The sequence below is a fragment of the Schistocerca serialis genome, chromosome 2 (genome assembly GCF_023864345.2).
Source record: "Schistocerca serialis cubense isolate TAMUIC-IGC-003099 chromosome 2, iqSchSeri2.2, whole genome shotgun sequence".
Lineage (NCBI taxonomy): Eukaryota > Metazoa > Arthropoda > Insecta > Orthoptera > Acrididae > Schistocerca > Schistocerca serialis.
This window is the reverse complement of record NC_064639.1, coordinates 548,280,354-548,304,218: the sequence shown is the minus strand read 5'-3', so window position 1 is coordinate 548,304,218 and position 23,865 is coordinate 548,280,354. Positions and strand designations below refer to the sequence as shown.

General features: G+C 38.9%; 1 protein-coding gene across 3 annotated transcripts in view; it reads right to left on the bottom strand.

Annotated features, from left to right (window-relative positions):
* Positions 1–23,865, bottom strand: part of LOC126457531 (uncharacterized) — a 221,914-nt gene that overhangs the window by 57,588 nt on the left and 140,461 nt on the right. For all 3 annotated transcript variants that reach the window (XM_050093884.1, XM_050093885.1, XM_050093883.1), the window contains exons 12-14: positions 14,670–14,827; positions 9,865–10,024; positions 6,707–6,879 (exon numbers count right to left, since the gene is read on the bottom strand). In XM_050093884.1, coding sequence (XP_049949841.1) covers positions 6,707–6,879; positions 9,865–10,024; positions 14,670–14,827 — 491 coding nt within the window. The remainder of the gene's footprint in view (positions 1–6,706; positions 6,880–9,864; positions 10,025–14,669; positions 14,828–23,865) is intronic.

Genomic DNA, 23,865 nt, shown 5'->3' with positions numbered 1-23,865 from the left:
CCATTTTCCTAGATGTCAGGCATTGTTTCATCCACGTTCACATGGACATCACTGGTCCTCTACTGGCCTCTGACAGCTGTTGCTACCTCCACATCTTCGTGGACAGGTTCACCCGCTAGCCTGTGTCAATGCCAATATCGGATGTCACCGTCGCCATGGTAGCTGCCACCTTTCTCTTCAGTGGATTCCCCATTTACGCTGCCCAAGCCATGTCACTATGGATGCCAATTTACATCTTCCATTTCTCATGCACTGAAGACCTCTGTAGGACTGACTTGCCCTGTCAGCGAGATACCATACCACCAACAGCAAGCTGGAAAGGCTACACTGTACCTTGAAGACTCCCTTCGCCTGCCACGACAACAAGCAGACTGCTGTCCTGCCCACCCACCCAATTCCGATCCCAGCCAGGTTCTAAATTGGGACACTAAGACATTTACCCTGCACCTCCAGGCACCCCTACCAGTGTTTTGATTGATAGGCTGAAACCTGCCTATACACTGCCCAATCTCACAACACCCAGCCCGACTACCATTCTCATCAAAGCCCCACAGACACAGGCCACTGCCACCGCCACGGTCATCAGTGGCTCAAACGGTGTCACCACAGATGAAGTTGCTGCAGACGCAGCACCAAGCATCTCCGTCACCGAAGCCACCAATACTCTGGCCTAGCAAACTATGATGGAGGACAGCATAGGAAAACCATCATGCTGCATCAGTGCCAGCCTCCAACCCACCAGTTGTCAACAGCACAGGCTCAGCATCCCCGACTCACAGGATGCTCATGCCTCTGCCACTCTACCAATCCTGCAGCCAATGCCTGAGGCAGGGACGTCACCTCCTTACCTGTCAACAGCCCAGTGCAGCTCTGACAACACATTGCAACCTCCACAGCTTCCACAACAGTGTTATTTCTTGCATTCCAAGCTCCCAACACCAGAGCTGCCACCACCCATCCTCAGGCCGGAGGTGTTGGCAATTAACGCTCACAGTGTCTGCCATGTGCACTTTCAGCTGTCAAACGTGGCCACCAAGCCATCAACCCCTCCTCGCAGCCAGCAGGCAACACTGCTGTGCCCTTTCCTCCCAAGCTCTGCAATGGCAACCAAACCCAGCACATGCCCACTCTTGTGAATGCATCACTGGACACAGGCTCAGGCCGACCTGACCCGGCACCCCTCACCTCTCGAACTGCTAGCTTATTCATTGCTTACACTCACTGTTAGTACCGTAGCTGCCACTCGCTTTCATGCAGTGGACCAGCACTTCTGTCAACCGGCTGCTCCTTCCAGCTCACACTCTACGTCCGCCTCCATCACATAACTGGCAACCGCCGTGTCCAAGCCACTGCCCACATCGTCACTGCTGGTACAACATGTCCCTTCACAGGTTCCAGCCTTCACCATTGACACATTGAAGGGGAGGGGGCATTGTGTGAAAGCCTTTTGCTGCGCAGCTTTCTTAGCAGTTCTATACGTACCTAGCTCAATATGGCTGTATGCTAAGACAGTGGGTTTCTTCCATTGTGTGTTTACTTCCAACTAAAACTATTCACCCCACTGTAAGCCCAATAACTATATACACCAGTCACTGACTACCAGCACAGAACAACAGCTTGGTCCCTAGCGAGGCTCCTGCAAACCCTGCCTCGCTCTCAGTCTTCACCTGCTTCTCACGGCGTCATCATCATCACCATCATCATATCATCGTCATAGTCATCATCATCATCATCACCACCACCGTCTGCTTCGCATTGTGACGGATGTGCCACCTGGCAATGCTTATCCCGAAGTTAGAGACAAACCCGTGATGCACTGTCTCTGTGTCTGCTATGCAGCCAGGTGTGTAAATTGATGTTTCACATGCCGTGTGTTCCGCCACATATGATTAACCCCACTTCTCACATCGAAAATTACTTGTGTTGCGCTGGTGATACTCAGGGATGAGTTTTCGAGTTCACTCAGTGTTGTTATTTCTGCCGTGTAGTGCTTTTGTCTGGTGCCACATTGGTGAGCAACTTTTTTCAGTGTCTGTAAATTTTGAGACAGTTTCAAGGTGGTGGTGGTTAGTGTTTAACGTCCCGTCGACAACGAGGTCATTAGTGACGGAGCGCAAGCTCGGGTTAGGGAAGGATTGGGAAGGAAATCGGCCGTGCCCTTGCAAAGGAACCATCTCGGCATTCACCTGAAACGATTTAGGGAAATCACGGAAAACCTAAATCAGGATGGCCGGAGACGGGATTGAACCGTCGTCCTCCTGAATGCGAGTCCAGTGTGCTAACCACTGCGCCACCTCGCTCGGTACAGTTTCAAGTTTTGCAGTAGTGTAGTCATTTAGTAAATGTGTTTATTAACACACCCACACCTTGTTTCACTATTTCAAACTTTCCTACAAGATATATCATTCAGAAGTGAAACCAAAAAAAGTTAACTTTCTAGAAAATTTAAAACATGCCAGAACAGAAAACACAAGGGGGAGACAATGAAAAATGAACTGTAGCAGTTATTTCCAAAGGAAGTTTAATGTCACATCCTCACTATACTCTTTCTTATGAATTAAATAAGTATCATACTGCCTGTGAAACATGCTAAAATCATTACTGTATAGATCATATGTGACATGAACAGCTAGTGTTGAATTTTTGTATTAGACTAATGCTTGTCTAGAAATGTGAGAAATAATAAGGGGGAATACGAAAAATGAACAGAATTTACCGCTTCAATGTCAACTGTGGAGCTAACCCAAATAAGGCATACATCTTTTTAATATCTGAGAATCATCAAGCCTAACATGAGCAGTTGACATCATGTGCAAAAAAGGAGAGAAGATACAATAACCAGTTGTTGTTAAGGTATCAGACTCTTCTCCTCAGTACAGTAACCAATAGAACTGGAGATGAAAGCAAAACTTGACATAGACCGTCATAGTACAGGGTGGGCACAGTAGCACATTTGTAGATTCTATTTCGTAATTATTTTTATGCTTCTCAAAAGATGACAATTTGTGATATTTTCAGTTCATTCCAAAATTCAAATGGAACATATGTAAGTCAAAATGGATGACATAAATGATATTGTTCAATAATAACTTCTTAAAACTTCAGAATTTTTGTGGTTCAGTCTTGGCTTCTTTTAAGTTAGCGAACATCAAGCATTTTACAACCTGAGTCTATTTGTGTGTCCTAAGTGGGTTCAGAACTAAACTACTGACTCCAATTTAAATGCATTATCTTGACACACAAATACGAAATGAGCACTACCATGGAACAACCACTCTAATATGCTATAAATGCATGAATTTACATGTTTACATTGCAGTGCTAACTACAACTAAATTTTCTACTGTCTTAATATGGCCCGTCTGCGTAACTGGAATCACTATAAATTGTTCGCATTACGTGTAACTTAATTTTTTCAGTAAGGGTTGGAAATAAATGGCAATGGTACAATGCACCTTTCTCCTTTACGCAAGGATCATTTTGGACACCATATGCTTCAAATTCCGTGACTGGTTGCCACATTCTTTATAATTTTATATTCCACGCTCGCTGCACAGAAAGGGAACCTTATGATTCTCTAGTTCTCTAAGTACAAACTATTGGACCCTGAGGAAAAATGAATAGCATATTTTTTGCATGCGATTTCATGTAGTTTAGTTTTGTACTGGGATATGTTTTTGCTAGAGACCAAAGTTTTCATGTTCAAGATAAAGTGTACAAAAGTGACCCTCAAAGCACTCACTGCTCACCAGGCAGGAATTTTAGTATGCTGTTCATAACACTAATTCTTATCTGTGTACAAAAAATTTGTGGCTATACGAATTATTTCCCTTATCTGATCTCTTTTGGTCTTCATTGGCTTGGTCATTACACTACTAGCTTCGTAGGCTATTTCATTAACATTATTAATTTGAACTTCCCTGTGACAGTATTGAAAGGAAAAAGAATTTTCTCAGTATTATGCATAAACTGATTACATGTATTAAGAAGGTCAGACAAATGAAACAGTTTAAGTGTTAATTTTATCTTGTTAAAAAATGCACATATTTGTGAGGTAAATTTATAAATACATTAACTTTATAATTTTCAAGAGCATGACTAAAATAGTGGCATAACAGCCCAGCCAATGAAGACCAAAAATGGGCAAATGTGGAAAGTAATTTGCGTAGTTGCAAATTTTTGTGCAATGGTAGGACGGAGTGCCACGAACACATAAAAATCTTGACCAGTGGGAGGCTGGCTGTTGGGATCAGGGTGCATTGGAAGGCCACTTTTGTATGTTTTTCTTGCATAACTCAAAAATGGTGGCCTCTTGCAGAAAACATACCTCAGTACAAAATTAAACTATATTAAATTACCTGCAAGAAAGGTCCTATTCACTTTTTCTCTACGACCAATAGTTTGTGTGCAGAGAGTGAAAGAACACGAAAAATCTTGCACATCATGCATGCACTGTAGTTTAAATAGTTTTTATAGAGCAATGTGTGGCAGTTTCCCCTGCAGGATGTTAATTCATATTTGCTCATTTTAAGTTTCATTTTGTAACTATTCATCAACCGAAACAAATCTCTCATACTATGAACAAAAGAGAAAATGTTCACACCATGGTTAGTAACATGAAAATTTGATATTACTCATGATGTATTCTTTTATAAAATGACCAATAAGGATTTTCTATTAAACCACAATGAAACTAACATCATAATATTTGACATCAATACTAAAGCTTTCAGTTCTGGAAACTGTTTAATACAAAATAAACCTTTGGTTAAATAAATCTGCACAAATATGGCTTCCCTCTCCCATGTTTTGTACTCACTTATAAACTTACCAAACTTTAAGCACATATTCTGAGGTTGTTCTGATTCTTATTACCAAACATACATTAGCGAAAAAGGGAACCATTGTAGAAGTACATCATTTAAGAATCATTTGAAACTAGACAACACCCATATCTAAAGAGTGTCCTGCTGCCACCTCCACCTCCACCTCCTCCTCCTCCTCCTCTGCCACCACCACCACCACCACCACCACCACCACCTCCTCCTCCTCCCCACATTCCATAGAGTCACACCTCTGTAACTGAGTTACAACTCAAGGATTTATATTTACTTAAAGACATGGTTCCATTTCCAAAAAGCTGATGGAGAACAATAAGAAGAATATACACTGCTTCAATTTGTTGGAATAATTCTTCTTCTTCTTCTTCTTCTTCTTCTTCTACTACTACTACTACTACTACTACTGTTAGTTTGCAGGTGTGGTAGAGGATTTATTAGTATCATTGTTGTTATTATTATCATGTTTCAGGGTTTGTAGCCACGTTAATGTTGTTGTTTTCCCTCCAAGGTATTTTGACAACTTCTCTCATTATCTTTGTCAAATATCAAACATAGATTTCATTAGAAATCATTTCCAATAATAAATCAGTCTCACAGAAACTTAAGATGAACTAAAAGGCTGCACCAAACCAAAAAAAAATTACAAGTACAGAAAATGGCATAAAATATTCATTGGAGTTCAAACAGCAAGCTCCAAAATCTGCACTAGACACCTGAAGACAATAACTAAGGTCATTGTGAAAATACTGCATAAATAAAATGACAACATTAACTCAACTGAAAAGCCAGGAACTTTTAAATCATCAATTTCACTAAGAAACCCTGAAAGATCTAATAAAAATAATAAATTGTGTTCAGCTGCTTATCTGAAGTACAACATAAAAGAATCGATGTAAAGACTGACAAATAATCTCCATACCTTTAATGCTGCATACTTTATTACGTTATTTTAGATAACTAATGGCCCTTATAGTCTACAATACATAGCCATAGCTTCATAAACTATCCATTTTGCCCCTGCCTGTTTTTGAAGAGTACCACCCGCACTTTTACTTCTTCACTTCAGTATTTATATGTATTATAAATTACTTTATGAAAATGAAATGATTATTGGAAAGCAAAAGAAACCACTAAGCCCACAATCATCCATACAGGGTGTCCCAGGAGGAATGGTCAATATCAAGGGATATGACAGGAATGATAATTCGAAACAAAGAAACTATCTGCCCGAGAGATGGTAGTATGGGCGGAAAAAGTGTTCTGTAAACATGGGCTCTGAACTGCATATCTCAAGAGCTATGATCACGTGTTCACCTTTGCTATTATGAAACATCTCTCTTCTAATGAAGAAGTACTCATAGCTCTTAAGGTCTGCATTTTAGAGCCCGTTTTCACTAGACTTTTTCTTGTTGTGATCCACATTACCTTCTCCCAAAAATTGGAAAGCAAAGGACTTACAGTAGAAGAGTTTCATTTCACAGTTTCAAACCTTTAAAGTCCACATCTTATGTGTAGTTTTTCATTTTCACTACTGTGAAACACATCCCTTCTACTGAAGAAGTGCCCACAGCTCTTAAGGCATGTTCTTTAAAGCCCATGTTTTCTAGACTTTTTTGCTTCAAATGATCATTCCTGTCACATCCAAGAGTATTGACCATTCCTCCTGGGACATCCTGTACAGTACCTAAGCATTTGTGTTGTAATGTACCATACTATTTCTACGGCCTTACGTTAATTGTAAATGGCTTTTTACAATTTTTTTGCTATTACTATTATTTTTAATTAAAATTATAAATTTATATTGTTTTCAATATCTCAGACAGGAGAAAATAAAAAGTAATCTGAGTTCACATCCAAATGCTCACTTTGACAAAATGAATCTTGGTATGAGTTCTTTCATCCGTTGGTATCCACGCAGGAGAGAACGTGGAACTTGAAACAGATTGAGGAATTCCAAATGCCATATAAATATCTCCTTGTGCATCACACGCCCAGATGACATCTCGTCCACAAGACACATGAGTGAACCGAACATTATCTGGAACAGTCAAAGTCAGTGTTTTCAGGAAAAAAGAGATAGAGCAGTCTCACGTTCCAGGTAAAACAATAACTGAAATGAAAATCTAAAATAATAAAACGACAGATTTTTCCAAATGGACCCACATGTAATGGGAAACTACTACGGCTACAAGTTACACTAGGATTGGAGAAATCAACTCGAAAGTGCAGGGAGATTTTTGATTGTAGTTCAAAATATATAATTTAAATCAATAATTTTATATAGCTCAAGCTTCCAAAATCACTAACTAAATTTTGCGTAATCATTAACTTTTTACCCACGGCTACAACTGCGTGTGTATATATCACATGTTGCACAAATTTTTGCTCCTCTCTCTCTCTCTCTCTCTCTCTCTCTCTCTCTCTCTCTCTCCCTCTCTCCCTCTCCCTCCCTCTCTCTCTCTCTCTCAGACCAACTCCTCCTCCCCATCTCTCTGTCCATCTCCTCTTCTCCCTCTATCTGTCCAACTCCAACTCCTCCTCCTCCTCCTCCCACCCCTCCCTCCGGTATTCGTATCCTACTGTATCTCTCCACGCCAACAGCTATCTGTCTCCAGCCCCTCCCCTTGCTTTCTACTCCTTTCTCCCTCTACCCACCTAATCTGACCCAACTCCTCAACCCACTGCATCTGCCAGCAACATTTGCATTCTATTTTGTGCACCTGTTTTAACTCCAAGCTTGGCTTTTTGGTAAATGGTTTTCTTTACTACTAACGTATTTGCATTCTGCCAGAAACATCTTTAATATATTCATCAGAGCAAAATATATTCTGAAAAAATTATTGCAGAAGTTAACGGTTCAGATATGGATAAACTTGATTAATTAAAAATCTGGTATTTTTGTTTCAACTGATTGGATTATACCAAGAGCTTTGCTACAAATTTCATACATGAAAGGAAATGATTATCACATATAATAAAAGTGTAACAGTAATACGATAAATCAGATACACAAGTCATGTTGTGGTAAGCCCTTGGTGGAACAGAAATACTTCCTTGATTATACACTAAGTTGTTACATTTACTCTTTCTGTTATTTACATACATCAGTAGACTATACAGATTATGTTACAAGCCATTTCCATAAACAAACAAAAATATAATAAACCTAATAAAAAATATTAATACTACAAAAATTGTTATTTTTTTAGTAATTATTAAATCAAAAGGCAAATTCACTTCAGAAAACTATAAAATTATGAGGCAGGATTGTTGGCCACTAGTTACAATCAGGAGTCAAAAATTTTAGTACTGTCAACACATACACATGTGTTGTGGTCTTCAGTCCAGAGATTGGCTTGATGCAGCTCTCCATGCTACTCTATCCTGTGCATGCTTCTTCACCTCACAGTACCTACTGCAACCTATATCCTTCTGAATCTGTTTAGTGTATTCATCCACGCTGCCCTCCAATACTAAATTGGTGATCCCTTGATGCCTCAGAATATGCCCTACCAACCAATCCCTTCTTCTAGTCAAGTTGTGCCACAAATTTCTCTTCTCCCCAATTCTATTCAGTACCTCCTCATTAGTTACATGATCTACCCATCTAATCTTCAGCATTCTTCTGAAGCACCACATTTCAAAAGCTTCTATTCTCTTCTCATCTAAACTATTTACTGTCCACATTTCACTTCCATACATGGCTACACTCCATACAAATACTTTCAGAAACGACTTCCTGACACTTAAATCTATACTCGATGTTAACAAATTTCTCTTCTTCAGAAATGCTTTCCTTGCCATTGTCAGACAACATTTTATATCCTCTCTACTTTGACCATCATCAGTTATTTTGCTCCCCAAATAGCAAAACTCCTTTACTACTTTAAAAAGCATCTCATTTCCTAATCTAATTTCCTCAGCATCACCCGATTTAATTCGACTGCATTCCATTATCCTCATTTTACTTCTGTTGATATACACCTTATATCCCCCTTTCAAGACACTGTTCATTCCGTTCAGCTGCTCTTCTAGGTCCTTTGCTGTCTCCGACAGAATTACAATGTCATCGGTGAACCTCAAAGTTTTTATTTCTTCTCCATGGATTTTAATTCCTACTCCAAATTTTTCTTTTGTTTCCTTTACTGCTTGCTCAATATACAGATTGAATAACATCCGAGATAGACTACAACCCTGTCTCACTCCCTTACCAACCACTGTTTCCCTTTCATGCCCCTTGACTCTTACAACTGCCATCTGGTTTCTATACAAATTGTAAATAGCCTTTCACTCCCTGTATTTTACCACTGCCACTTTCAGAATTTGAAAGAGAGTACTCCAGTCGACATTGTCAAAAGCCTTCTCTAAGTCTACAAATGCTAGAAATGTAGGTTTGCCTTTCTTTAATCTATTTAATAAAATAAGTCATAGGGTCAGTATTACCTCCCGTGTTACAACATTTCTACGGAATCCAAACTGGTCTTCCCTGAGGTCAGCTTCTACCAGTTTTTCAATTCATTTGTAAAGAATTCGTGTTAGTATTACTGCAGTGTTATTGTGCAGCGGCAGGCTGAAGTAAAATTTTTTGTCAGAGTCATCAGTTCTTACCAGCCAAAATTACAAAAATGTAACTGAAAACTAAAACAATGAAAAATTCCTTAGGTTTTCCCTGCATTTTTCCCAGATGAAAAACTTCCCGAAATTTTAAGGAAATTCCCAAGGATTTGCCTAAAATTTAGGGAAACATGGGACAATTACATATGGCTGATCAGATGGGGACCTCAAACCCACGTGTCTTAACAATGGCACCAATTACACATAAATGCCACTGTCTTAACCACAGCACCAACAGCCTAACAAGTTCATAAAAATATTGCAATAATATCATTTATAATCACAAACAACTTATTATCAATACACATTTTCCATAGCTGGAGTAACCTTTACATAATTTTCATCAAACTCAACTAGTCGCCCAAAAGATACACAAGAAAATAAAAATTTTAACGTGAAAGAAAGTTACCTATTTGTGATAAATCAAGTCGTTTCCAATTATATCCATTATGGCAAGTATCACTGAGCCCCTGTCGAATAAAGACTTCCCCTTGAGCAGTAAGTAGCCAGGCTGCCCGCAGTGTGGCAGCAAGGCACACCACTTGAGAAGTACTTGGCAACTCCACAGGCTACCAGTGCGGGAAAAAATTGCCAGCATCAGATCATTCTTACATTTGGAGCATGCAAACAAACACACAGAATTTTTGGCATTCACAAAGGAAAATTGTGATAACATGACAGCACTTAATTTACTGCTATTCACTGATGATTTCCACTTTGGTCAGCAGCCTCATACTGCTAAAAATGCAATGATCAACTTCAAAACAGGTGTTCTGTAACACAATAAAGAGTTCATCACATGGCAAACTTTTGTTATCAATACTTTACACATAACAAATATAACAACTGAAATATGGTTAGCTTATTACAACTGATTATGGCATGAGCTCCAGTAATATCATAACAAGAAATTCTTAGGTAGGTTGAATTCACAATTACATGATGATAGACATCATGAAAGATTTTTGGAATACTAATTACAAACGACATTCTTCATTTATATAGACAGTTATATGAAACAGGGTGTCGGGACAACACTGTTAAGAAACTTTTGAGGGGAAGTCAATTTAAGTATAAAATAATACGGCTGTCATACGTTAATGTAATATAATGTAAAGAATCTTTGGACTCTGGGTGCTGGGGTCCCACTGGGTTGAGTAGCAATCTTGGCTGGGGTGAATTGTGGGAGTTCAGAAGAGGTGTAGTATAGGGCAGGCTAGGAGAAGGATAGCAGGTTGTGCTGGGAGAAGATGCTGTAATACTGCCTTTGGAGTGTGCAGGGAAGTGGTAGGGACAGGGTGGTTGGCTACTAGGTACATCATGAGGAAAGGGGGGAGAGGAGAGAAAATGCAAGGGTCTCACTGAAGCCTTTGCAGGCCAAAATTACTCTTACCACCTTGTCCAAAAATATATCTACCACACCTTAACTCCACAGACAACAACATAATGTAACAGACTGAGAAAAATAATAGTATATAACACGATCCATACTTTTAGTGCATTACCCTATATCAATTGCTGAGTACTTTACAGTCTTCTAACTTCTGTTTATATTTTGTCACTCATTGGTTAATGCAGTATGTGCTTACAAATGCTGCCAAAAGTATTTTGCAACCCAACTATATTGAATAAAATTAACAACAGGATAACATCACATCAGCTTAAAAGTAGTTACTATAAAGTGGTGGAAAAGATAGCTATACTAGATTATTTAACCTTCATACAAGATCATGTAAAAATGTTAGGAGCAAAAATAATTATGTAATTAAAATATAACTCAAAGTTTTCAGAAGTCATTGTTTACAAAATATGTTATGTTAAAATTTCATATAGAAAATGCATCTCTCAAAATATGTTTATGTCAAACACATTTGTATATTTTGTAAAGCTAATGTTGCACCTGTTGTGAACTGATAATTTTCCATTATAAGTCAATTACTGTAAAGGTTTCTATAATCAATTTATACATTTCCAGTGTTAAGGTATTATTTACAGCACAGCAGATGTGTTCACGAAATTAGCGTCTGTTTACTTTACAGTTAGTACAGCAACTGTTTAGTTTACTGTTAGTTCCAAGTTAGTAGCAGATAATCAGGGTTGCAGTTTTCGTAAAAAGATATTTGGAGTTTATTAAATCAAAGTCATGACTAGGAAATTTAAGTGTCATTTAATTTGAATATCGACATTTTCCCACATATACAAATCTGGGAAACAATAGCAAGCAGGTACTGAAACACATTGTCAATGAGAACTGGACAGAACAAATACTCCCACATACCCACTGACTAGACACAAAGGAGCACCCCCATGTGACTCAGTACCTCCCAGCACTAGAGCGACTGAATCACATTCTCCACCAGGGTTTTGATTACCTCTTGTCATACAATGAAACAAGAAATATTCTCCCCCCTACTCTCACAGTGGTATTCCTGTTCCCACCTTATCTATGTAATATCCTTATTCATCCATGTTCAAGCCCTGCTCCCAACACTGCACCCCAAGGCTCATACCCCTGAAAACAATTATATGCACCAAAAGAAAGGATAAGTTGTAGGACTGATGCTTCCCACACATTATAAAGGTTCAGGTAAACTACCTTCATCAAGGTGAAGCATCATTGCACTAACACAAGAATGCTGCAAAATTTTCTATATTACTACGATTTAAGGTGCATAGTGTGTGTCACAGTGGTTAACATTGGTGGCTGTCACACTGCAGACAGTTGAAACCTGGCCACCAACAAATATTTGTTATTTATTATTTTTCCTTTTTTAAACATTATTGTAATATCTTATGCTTGTCTTGTTTTTATATTCTGGAACATTCAATGCTTTATATAAATACTAGTATTCTGGAATATTCAATGTTTGTATAAGTAGCTGCACTCTCCATACTGGAAGACAGTTCTGCTCCAACTGTATATCGACGTCAGTAATAAAACCGTTTTCAGTTCTAAGTGTTGTGGTTCATTGACAAGCACCTTCAGATTTGGAACCGATTATGGTTTCGATGGTACACTATCTCAGTGTGGGGTAATTGAGATGATGTGAGACCTAGTGCTGCACTCTTGGCTGCTAAAACTTCCCAACACAACAGCCAGCAATCGTTTTCTTGAAAAAGTGGATGGGGTATTTAAGAGAACAAGTTCTCATTCAGTTTTAACAATAGACTATGATGAGCTGGCCACACTAAACATATGGAATATTGTTAAAGTAACTAAGACATACTTATAATAAATATTTAGTAATTTCTTGCATTGTTGCAAGTGTACTGAGTTAGAAATATAACTGCATTGTTGCAAATACTGAGATGTCTACATCAACTAAACTAAATTGTTTATTTAGTTCACTGATCACAGTTAGCAAGACAAACATGGCTCAGCAAAGTCAAAAACCCATGTGATCATATTTTAATATGACTAAGTGTCGAACAATAAATAACCTTTGTATTCCTTAAAATATAAGACAGCATAGCAAAGTGTGACCTCATCCGTAGGAATAGGTTTCTGCAGGATTGAAGAACCGAATTTCATAAGAGATAAACAAAATGAAATATAAAGTGGGAATGTAGTACTCTCATGGAGAAATTACTGTACTGGTGTCCACACGAACTCAAAATATTTCATAGATTTTGTTCTAAACAATTCCTTTTGTTTTGTTTCAGGTGCTAATTAATTATCAGAAATGACTACAAATCCAGAGAGAGCCCAACACATAGTTTGGTATGTTGAAATGAAATCAACATTCCTGGTTGGTTGGTTGGTTGGTTGGTTTGGGGAAGGAGACCAGACAGCGTGGTCATCGGTCTCATTGGATTAGGGAAGGATGGGGAAGGAAGTCGGCCGTGCCCTTTCAGAGGGACCATCCCGGCATTTGCCTTGAGTGAACATTCCTGTCCAAAGATATTTCTGACATGAATTTTAAATTCAGCCAAAAGACATCAAGACAATTAAGGCTTCGTATGACAAGTTTGTAGCCAATCGAAGTGCAAATAGACAGGTTGTGCATAAAACACATGTGTGGTACAGGAGAAAAGAAAGATTTCCAAAAGAAGCACATGAAGGTCAGTTCGTCAACTGTCATGAGCACTAAGTATTTCTCAATCAGCAAGTCACCAGCTACTGCGCAACAGTTCACCAGCTACTGTGTAGACTTCACTTGCATTCTTACAAGTTCAAATTGTGCAAACACTGAAGTGAAATGACGTGCAGCTTCACCAACAAATTTGCTGTTGAGATGCTGGACCAGTCTGGGCAAATCATCAACTATCTAGGAAATGTTTTCCCTGAAAAGTTTCCAACACGTGTGATGGTTAGTTGGCACAACATTCTCATCTGGGGTTCAGACACCCCCACCCCACCTCCAGTTTTTGGGAATATGACAGAGATGGAGGCCACAATATCTGACCTTCTGACGTTACTCATTTTTGCACATGCCACAGCAATCCACTCATTAAATACAAAAACACTGCTAGCTGGATAACCAAGATTTCATGATTGTCAAATCACTGAGCCTACCAAATCATGAAAGCATCTAAATTTTGTCAAAATTACTCCCAAAAAGACCAATAAGTAGTTTTTTTTTTTTTTTTTAACTCAATGAGAAGTAATGCACTTGGTGAAGAGGAACATTTGTGCAAAATATTAGGAGATTTTTTCCTTAGTAATGTTGAATAAGTTTATGTACAATTATCTGTTATTAAACCTTAAATACACAAACAAAACAAATAATTAAAAGCATTCCCATTGTACACCAGTTATCAGCTGCATCTACACCATTTGAATTTGAGACCAACTTCATTAGAAACTTTACTGACAGATGAATGGTACAGGCTTCCACACCAGTGAGAAGAATTAGATATCATAAATATAATGTCCCCTTAGGAGTCAAAACATGAGCACTCATTATTTTGATCTTTTGTGCTACACACTTCTTATATACAGAGTGAATGCTATTATTTTTGCCTCATTTTGTTTTTATTATTGGGACTTCTCTGTTGAGAGAAAGTAGCCCAATATTTAAAAAATACTCTTACTTCAGAGTAGAACATCATCACACAAATTTATCAGAGAATATTAATTTTGCTTTGCTCAAAATAATTTAAATGACTGTTTTTGTTTTTCATGCACACTGCTACAAAACTGTAAATATTAGTAAAATTACTTTTTGTGCTCTATGCACAATGATCATAAAATTTTATAACACATAAACTTACCTGCAAGTTATGCAGATCTGGTGATGAGCAATAAAGATTGCCATCCCGTGAGAACAACCACAACTGGCCTTTATCCTCATGTATGCCTTCAGCACTGACCATCTGCCATTTAATAGCTGGGTACAATAACCTCACATTCACTCCATTCCACTGATGACCTATAAGAAAAATAGTGGTTAAATGTTGTTGACTCATTTAATACCAGCAGACACACCTGTCATGCTGTTCTTTACAGTTATCTAATGCTCTGCTTTTTACAATTACTGTTGTTATCACCACCACCACCACCATCACCACCACCACCACCACCACCATCATCATCCACATCTATATCCATACTTCACACGCTACCTTGCAATGTGTGGCGGATGGTACTTTGCACACCCTGTCACTTCCTCCCTTTCCTCCTCCAGACATAAATGGTTCGCAGGAAGAACAATTGCCAGTAAGTCTCCATTTGTGCTCAAATCTGTCTAATTTTGCCTTCATGGTCTTTCATGAAATATATGTAGGAGGAAGCAATATATTTATTGACTCTTCTAGGAACATACACTCTCAGAACCTTAACAGTAAATCACACTTTGACGCACACTGCCTCTCTTGCCTAGTCTGCCACTGGAGTTAGTTGATCCTCTCCATGACGCTTTTCTGCTGTTTAAATGAACCTATAACAAAAGATGCTGCCCTTCTTCAGATATTCTCTACTTTCTCATACAGATCCCATACTGACAAGGAATATTCAAGTATTGGTTGAACGAGGGTTTTTTAAGCTACCTTCTTTGTTGATGAACTAGATTTCTTGAGGATTTTTCCAATGAATCTGAGTTTGGCATCTGTTTTTCGTGTGATTAGTTGTATGTGGTGGTTCCTCATTAAATCACTCTGTACATATACTCCTAGGTATCTTATTCGAAGTAACTGCTTCCACTGATTGTTCTGCAATCATGTAATCATACTATCCTCACTCCTCCACAGAATCAACACTTTCTCTCCTATCTGTCTCACCTGGTTCTCCTCAGTCCAGCATCCCACCTTCCTGTACCTGGGCCTCCATCTTTCAATAGCTCCACAAAACCTCTGTCCATATCTATCCTATTAACCATCAATTCCATAGCTGCCATACATTCCACAGTAAAAAGCTTCTCTCTCCTTCAGTGTGGTCACCCACGGACACCGCATCTGCAGTGACAAGCAATGCCTTGCCCAGCTTGCTGAGTGTCTTTCTAAGTCCTTTACAGACAGTCATTGTTCTTCAAACCTAGCCCACAAACAGAACTCCCATGCTACACCCACACATGCCCTTAATCCTCTGAGCACACCACGAACTTGCTGCAACAGAGCATGACCCTAATTACTCAATGTCACTGTGGACTGGGACAACTAGTTATTCTTCTCTAGGACTTCAACAACTTACCATTGTACCCAGGAGTGAAGAAGATCCCACCCACAATCCTTGCACTCCTCTCAAAATAGAATTCTGCCACCCACTTACCCTACAAATGATCTTGGTCCATCCTTATGCCACAACCACTTCCTACCCCTTGTCACGTGGCTCATACCCATGTGGAAGATGCAGGTATTCACCCACTCATATGTACAGTTCCATCAGAGGCACTTTCTACTGCAATTGCTGCACAGCCTTTTATGTGGGTACAACCACCAACACGCTGTGCATCCAAATGAATGGCCATGATCAAACTTTGCCCAAAAATGGGATTGACCATCAACGGCAGAACATGTTGCTAAGCACAATATGCTTGACTTCAACAGATGCTACATAACCCATGCCATCTGGATCCCTCTCATACCAGCTTCTCTGAACTACGCAGATGGACACAGTTGTTCCAATCCTACAATCCCTCTGGCTTCAACAATGTCCACTAGACCCTGTCACACCCATCTCCATTTGTGTCCTCATTCTCTCTAGGTCACTCAGTCTACACTCACACCCTGCTCTGTAAAGTATCCCTTACTCTCTATTCCATTCTTCCCACCAACGACCCCCCCCCCCCCCTCTCCCCGGCCATCCCTCCTTTATTCTGTACTAGTTATCCCTGGAGGAGGACATTAACCAGTGGCTAACAATACTTTCAGTCTTGTTTATGTGTCTACCACTCTTGCAACATCTCATCTTTATGGGGAGACGTTACCTTTACTCATTCCATTATTCACAAAACCATTACGAGTTGTGTTATTTGAGTTTGTGGACACCACTTTCTGCCATGGAGAAGCTAGGGAACTACTCCTATGTGTTCTGACATACATGACAATGAGTTGTACAAGGTGCCTGTTATTCAGTGGTTCACCTCAAGACATCCAGTCATCAGCATGTAGCACAGCTTGAAATGAAGATTATGGCTTAACATCCCACTGACAATGAGGTCATTAGAGAAGAAGCACAACACGAGTGGTGAAGGAAATTGGCTGTGTCCTTTTCAAATGAAACATCTTGGCATCTGCTTACAGTATTCTGGGAAATCACAGAACACCTAGGTGTATATAGCCAGGTAGGGATTTCATCCACCATTCTTGTGAATGAGAGTCCACTGACTTTGTCACTGTGCCACCCTGCTTGGTAAAACATCTTGAGTATGAGGTTCTTCTTATGTAGCTTTCTGTCATCCTCGTCACACAGGAGTGTACAAGAGTATCAGTTAGTGTACAACATATCATAGCAACTGAACTAAATGACATTGTTGTGACTGATAATTCACAAGCTGCAAGTACTTTTATGTCATTCTACAAAACTTTCTAAGTGTAGCAGCAAAAATGGGATTAAATGGTTCAGTTGTGGAAGCAACAGGATATATGCAAAATGTCATTCTACAAAACTTTAAACAACCAAAAGAAGCACCAACATCCTTCAGGGAAATTAATTAAATTTTAAAAATTGTAAATGACAAAAGCTCCCTTGGTGTTGATGGAATTTCAAACAGAATTCTGAAATCTTGTTTCAACTTAATACACAATGTCCTTAGTGATAAGTGATACATGCAAAGCATTACTGGCACAGGTTTTTTTTACAGCCAGGTTAAAATATGCTACTGTTAAACTGCTTCATAAGGAAGGTGATGGAAGGTGATAAGACAGAGTTAAACAACTATCATCCAATTTCCTTATTGATATCTTCTTCCAAAATATTCTAATAAGTACTATACTCAAGGGTAGTGGAAACAAGTTACTTAGCATATTACGAGTTTGGATTCCAGAAGTGTTGCTCGACTGAGATTACTGTTTATACATTCACTCCTCAAACTGTACAACCCTTAAATAATAAAATATTGCCCATTGGTCATTTTTGTGATCTTTCCAAGGCATTTGTTTGTGTAGATCATGTTACTCTCATAGAAAAACTCAAGTTTTATGGAAATGATGGCTTTACACACAGCTAGTTTGAATCATATTTAACAAACATAATGCAAAAGGTCATACTGAATAAATCAACTATGTCAGAAGTATAGAAAATTTTAGTGACTGGGGATAAATCACAAAGGGGATCCCACAGATGTAAATTTGGGTATACTCCTATTCCTTACATATGTGAATGACCTTCCACTTAACATTCAACAAGCACAATTTGTACTTTTGCAGATTACACTAAAGTAATAATAAATCCCATTACACAGCAAGCAACAGAAGAGACAGTAAATGATATTTTACAAAGAATTATAATGTGGTTCTCAGAAAATGGACTCTCCCTAAATTTTGAAGAAACACACTATATTCAGTTCTGTACAACAAATAGAGTCGTGCCTACAAATGATGTAGCACATGAGCAGGAGTCAGTAAACAAGGTACACTGCTCCAAATTTTTGGATCTATATATTGGTGAAAATCTGAACTGGAAGAAGCATATTACTGAGCTTCCCCAATAATTAAGTTCAGCTACTTTTGCTCTTCATGTAATTGCTAATATTGGAAACAAACGAATCAGCCTCCTGACATATTTTACACATTTCCACGCAATAGTGTCTTATGGAATAATTTTCTGGGGTAACCCATCACTTAGGAAGAAAGTATTGATTGCAAAAAGGCTAGCAGTAAGAATAACATGTGGTGGTCACTCACAAATGTGATGTAGGTACCTCTTCAAGGAGCTAGGCATTTTAATTGTGTTGTCCCATCATATATATTTACTAATGGAACTTGTCATAAATAATTCATCACAATTTGAGGAGAAAACTACAGAAGACAACACTAGAGAGGAAAATGACCTTTGTTACCCGTTATTGAAGGTATCAGTGGCTCATAAATATGCAGCAACAAAAATCTTTGATCGCTCACCCAGTAACATAAAATATCCGACAGGTAGCAAATCAAGTTTTAAATCTAACTTAAAATCACTTCTCCTGGACATCTCCTCCTGTTCCATTGATGAATTTCTACTTGAAAACCAGTAGCCAGTAAAAACAAATAAATTTGTTGTTTAATTGTAACTGCATGGGAGGGACTAAAATGATCATGTGTTCATTGATGTTAAACTAATCAAGTATACATTTTCCGTAAACTGACTGATTCTGCATCATTTAGATATAAGAATCATTCAAACAATGTATGGAACATGTGACTAACTAAGAGGTTAAGCCAAGATCCACATTCTATTTAATATACCCTCACTGGAGCATGTACAAAGCATACTATTATAGACGACTGTTGTGGTGACCAGATTAAAAAACCTTGATGTGCCAAACCTGAACCCAGTGGTAGCAGAGTGAGTTTGATGGGATGCTTGTCATTTAGTAGCATCCAGAAGGCATGGCTAGTTTATGAGTGCTGCAGATGCAGCAAGTGATATGATGGTCACCCTCCTCAGCTCAAATATTAACACACATCTCAATCAATGGTATATGTTACATACACTTACTTAATGACCACATAAAGTACAGGGAAAAAAATTAAAACACTGAAATCAAGATGTGTATCACAAAAAGGGCTCTGTTGTGCAGTGTGGTCTGCGAAGTTTAAAAGTTCATTATATTTACAATTATTTAAGCAAAATAATCATATTTATAAATCCCTTGTGTATAATTCTTCACCCCAATAATCAATGCAAATTTTCTGACAGGTATGGAGACAAGTGACATTCCTGCATAACTGTCAGGAGCAAAAACCAGTGCAAGGAATGCCACTGAGTGTTGTGCTACCACCAACACGAAGGGCAATGCCTGTCATTTTTGGTAATGCAGTAACTGCCACTCCAAGTACAAAATATTTGAGTATAGGACACTGATCTTGAAGCTTAGCCATTTGGCAGTAATACTATGTGTACGAGGTGCATTCAAGTTCTAAGGCCTCCGATTTTTTTTCAACTAACTCCTCACCCGAAATCGATGAAACTGGCGTTACTTCTCGACGTAATCGCGCTACAGACGTACACATTTTTCACAATGCTGACGCTATGATTCCATGACAGCGGCGAAGGCTTCTTTAGGAGTCTGTTTTGACCACTGGAAAATCGCTGAGGCAATAGCAGCACGGCTGGTGAATGTGCGGCCACGGAGAGTGTCTCATTGTTGGAAAAAGCCAAAAGTCACTAGGAGCCAGGTCAGGTGAGTAGGGAGCATGAGGAATCACTTCAAAGTTGTTATCACGAAGAAATTGTTGCGTAACATTAGCTCGGTGTGCGGGTGCGTTGTCTTGGTGAAACAGCACACGCGCAGCCCTTCCCGGATGTTTTTGTTGCAGTGGAGGAAGGAATTTGTTCTTCAAAACATTTTCGTAGGATGCAACTGTTACCGTAGTGCCCTTTGGAACGCAATGGGTAAGGATTACGCCCTCGCTGTCCCAGAACATGGACACCATGATTTTTTCAGCACTGGCGGTTACCCGAAATTTTTTTGGTGGCGGTGAATCTGTGTGCTTCCATTGAGCTGACTGGCGCTTTGTTTCTGGATTTAAAAATGGCATCCACGTCTCATACATTGTCACAACTGACGAAAAGAAAGTCCCATTCATGCTGTCGTTGCACGTCAACATTGCTTGGCAACATGCCATATGGGCAGCCATGTGGTCGTCCGTCAGCATTCGTGGCACCCACCTGGATGACACTTTTCGTATTTTCAGGTCGTCATGCAGGATTGTGTGCACAGAACCCACAGAAATGCCAACTCTGGAGGCGATCTGTTCAACAGTCATTCGGCGATCCCCCAAAACAATTCTCTCCACTTTCTCGATCATGTCGTCAGACCGACTTGTGCGAGCCCGAGGTTGTTTCGGTTTGTTGTCACACGATGTTCTGCCTTCATTAAACTGTCGCACCCATGGACGCACTTTCGACACATCCATAACTCCATCACCACATGTCTCCTTCAACTGTCGATGAATTTCAATTGGTTTCACACCACGCAAATTCAGAAAACGAATGATTGCACACTGTTCAAGTAAGGAAAACGTCGTCATTTTAAGTATTTCAAACAGTTCTCATTCTCGCCGCTGGCGGTAAAATTCCATCTGCCGTACGGTGCTGCCATCTCTGGGACGTATTGACAATGAATGCGGCCTCATTTTAAAACAATGCGCATGTTTCTATCTCTTTCCAGTCCGGAGAAAAAAAATCGGAGGCCTTAGAACTTGAATGCACCTCGTAGAATGGAGAGCAGAGAAGTCTATCAAGTCAAAACATTCACAAGACAATGCAAGTCTTACAGCTTCAGCCTACATATCTCCAATATTTTATTACTTTGGAGAATGGACAAAAGCAAACTGACGACCACTGGTCAGAGGTGGTCTAACAACACAGGACATAAAGTGAAAACTATGGTTAGAAAGAAAAGGATGGAAAAACAAAAGGTGTTCCTAAGTACTGGATTTTGGGAGGAATTAAGAGCTGTTAATTAACTCTCTGCGTGTTGGTTACCAGGTAAATAATTGACACCCATACATAGGCAGTATCATTTGCAATGTTGTCAAGAGCATAGGCACTGGACCTATAAGGAGTGGGGTCACATGCTCTTCTCGGATGAGATCAGATTCAGCCTGAGTAGTGATTATTAACACACTCTCAAATGGTGAGAGGTTGGAACACACGACGCACCAAGGAACATTGCCGAACATGATTGTTTTTGGTTGTCCATGTGTTTTGGTGTCAGAAGGCATAATACTGCAAGTGTACTGACCTCCAAATCTTTGAAGATGGCACACTCACCAGTTGATATCATAGGGAATCAGTACTCCTTGCCCCTTGTGCATCCTTTCATTTTTACAGATGACTCCTTTCATTTTTACAGATGACAATGCATGACCTCATCAAACAGAGCAAGTGGAAAAACTCTTGGAATGAGAAGATGTTTCAAGAATGGACTGGCTTGTCTGTTCCCCCAACCCTCGACTAAAATCCAATAAAGCATGTGTGGGATGCATGGGACATGTAATGCAGCATGTCCACATGCACCAAAGACCGTCCAGCAGTTGTCAGCTGCACTGGTGGAAGAATGAAATGCCTTACCACATGAACTCCGTACCAACCTTGTGGCCAGAATGGGAGAACATTGCAGAATATGCATTGCTGTCCTTGGTGATCACGTGTCCTGCCTTTTTGCAATATCCAGAGGACTGTCATAAACTGCAGTGATTTCAGTGTAATTATTGTCCCTAAATTAAAGTATCATTTCTGTTCATCTCATTGTGTATTCCTATCAGTTACTTTCTGTACTACACTGTAGCAGCTATTGCTATGTACAGGCCAAATTTCATTGAACTATGTTACTTGGCAGTGGCTTTGTGCAAAAGTTAATTTCATCCTTAAGTTTTGTAAACCAATTTATATTACAGCTGAAAAGTCTATTACTAAAAAAATATCATGGCTGCTCAGGAAATGCTGTTAATTTTGTGGAACATTCATATAAAATTTCTTGCCTCAAAACATAATAAGCTTCATTAATAAAAAGGATGCACTTCTAATAAAAATATATGCACGTGAAACTGCAAATAAAATGACAGCAGATATGTTGCATTAATAGTAAATCACTTTTACATCATTGGAATTCAGTACAGACAGCTAGATGGGCACACATTAATATCATACTACTCTGGGATCGATAACAGGAGAGGAATAGCCACACATGTACGTAAAATTCAAAGTTAAGTCCCTGTTCATGCTGTTTGTAAGTGAAAACACTCAAGCTGGTAGTACTGGCAGTTTACAAGTTATCAGAGGGCTTCACCAAACTATTAGAAAGAGTATAAATAAGATTATGCAGAATTAAATGCAAACTCATTGTTAGTGGAGACTTAAATATAAATTTTTCTACCGAAAGTACTTACCTAAGACACATAAAATTGTTGATTTACAGCTTTTGATTATTTCCCAGTGCAAAATTCTCAAGAGAAATGAAGGTCACCAAGCAACAACCACTGGCAGATTGATTTTACAGCTAACTACCTCTAGTGACTTAAACAAAAAAAGGGACTGGTAATGACGCTTCTAAGCATTATAGACAACTATTGACAACAAAAGAAGAAGATGAATTACATTCAGATTATAAAAGAAATTGTTTTTTAATAAAACAATCATAACCAATGACTTGATCATTATGGTTCTCTACTTTATTAGATACTGGGAATAGATTAACAATGGAGAGAGAAAGGATGAAAGACTTTATTAAACATTTTCCAACAACATATTGACTCCTTTTTCCATCTAAATCAAATGAGAGTAAAATTAAACAGAATTAGTGCCAGGGATGGTAGATGTATGGGATTAAAGTATTCTGTGCTAAGAAGAGAGAGTTCTATTTAAACCACAAGGCAAGCAGTAGTCAAGAGTTCTAACTCCATTACCAAGAGTATTGTGAAATCATACAGTCTGTTACCAAAGAAGTGAAACTAACAAAAAATTAAGTCTTTTCATCTACACAGTAGAGATACTCTGGACTACTATGAAATTAAAAATAAAAAAGTAAATAATACACAAATTTAAAAAATACAAATTGTGACGCAATTTACATTCATTCTCAGTTAACATCTGTGACAGAAATAATGACAAACAGAAATCATTGGGCACCAATTTAAATCATTGATAGTGGCAGCAAACATTACAGCCAAGCACATACACACCAGAGACTCATTTCAAAAATACAACCCCTAAAGAGATAACAAGAATGATTAGGACACTACAAACTGTTAAAAGTTTAAGCACAGTTTAAACAAAGTTTGAAAGACTTTTTGATAGGCAACTTCTCCTACTACTGAGACGAAT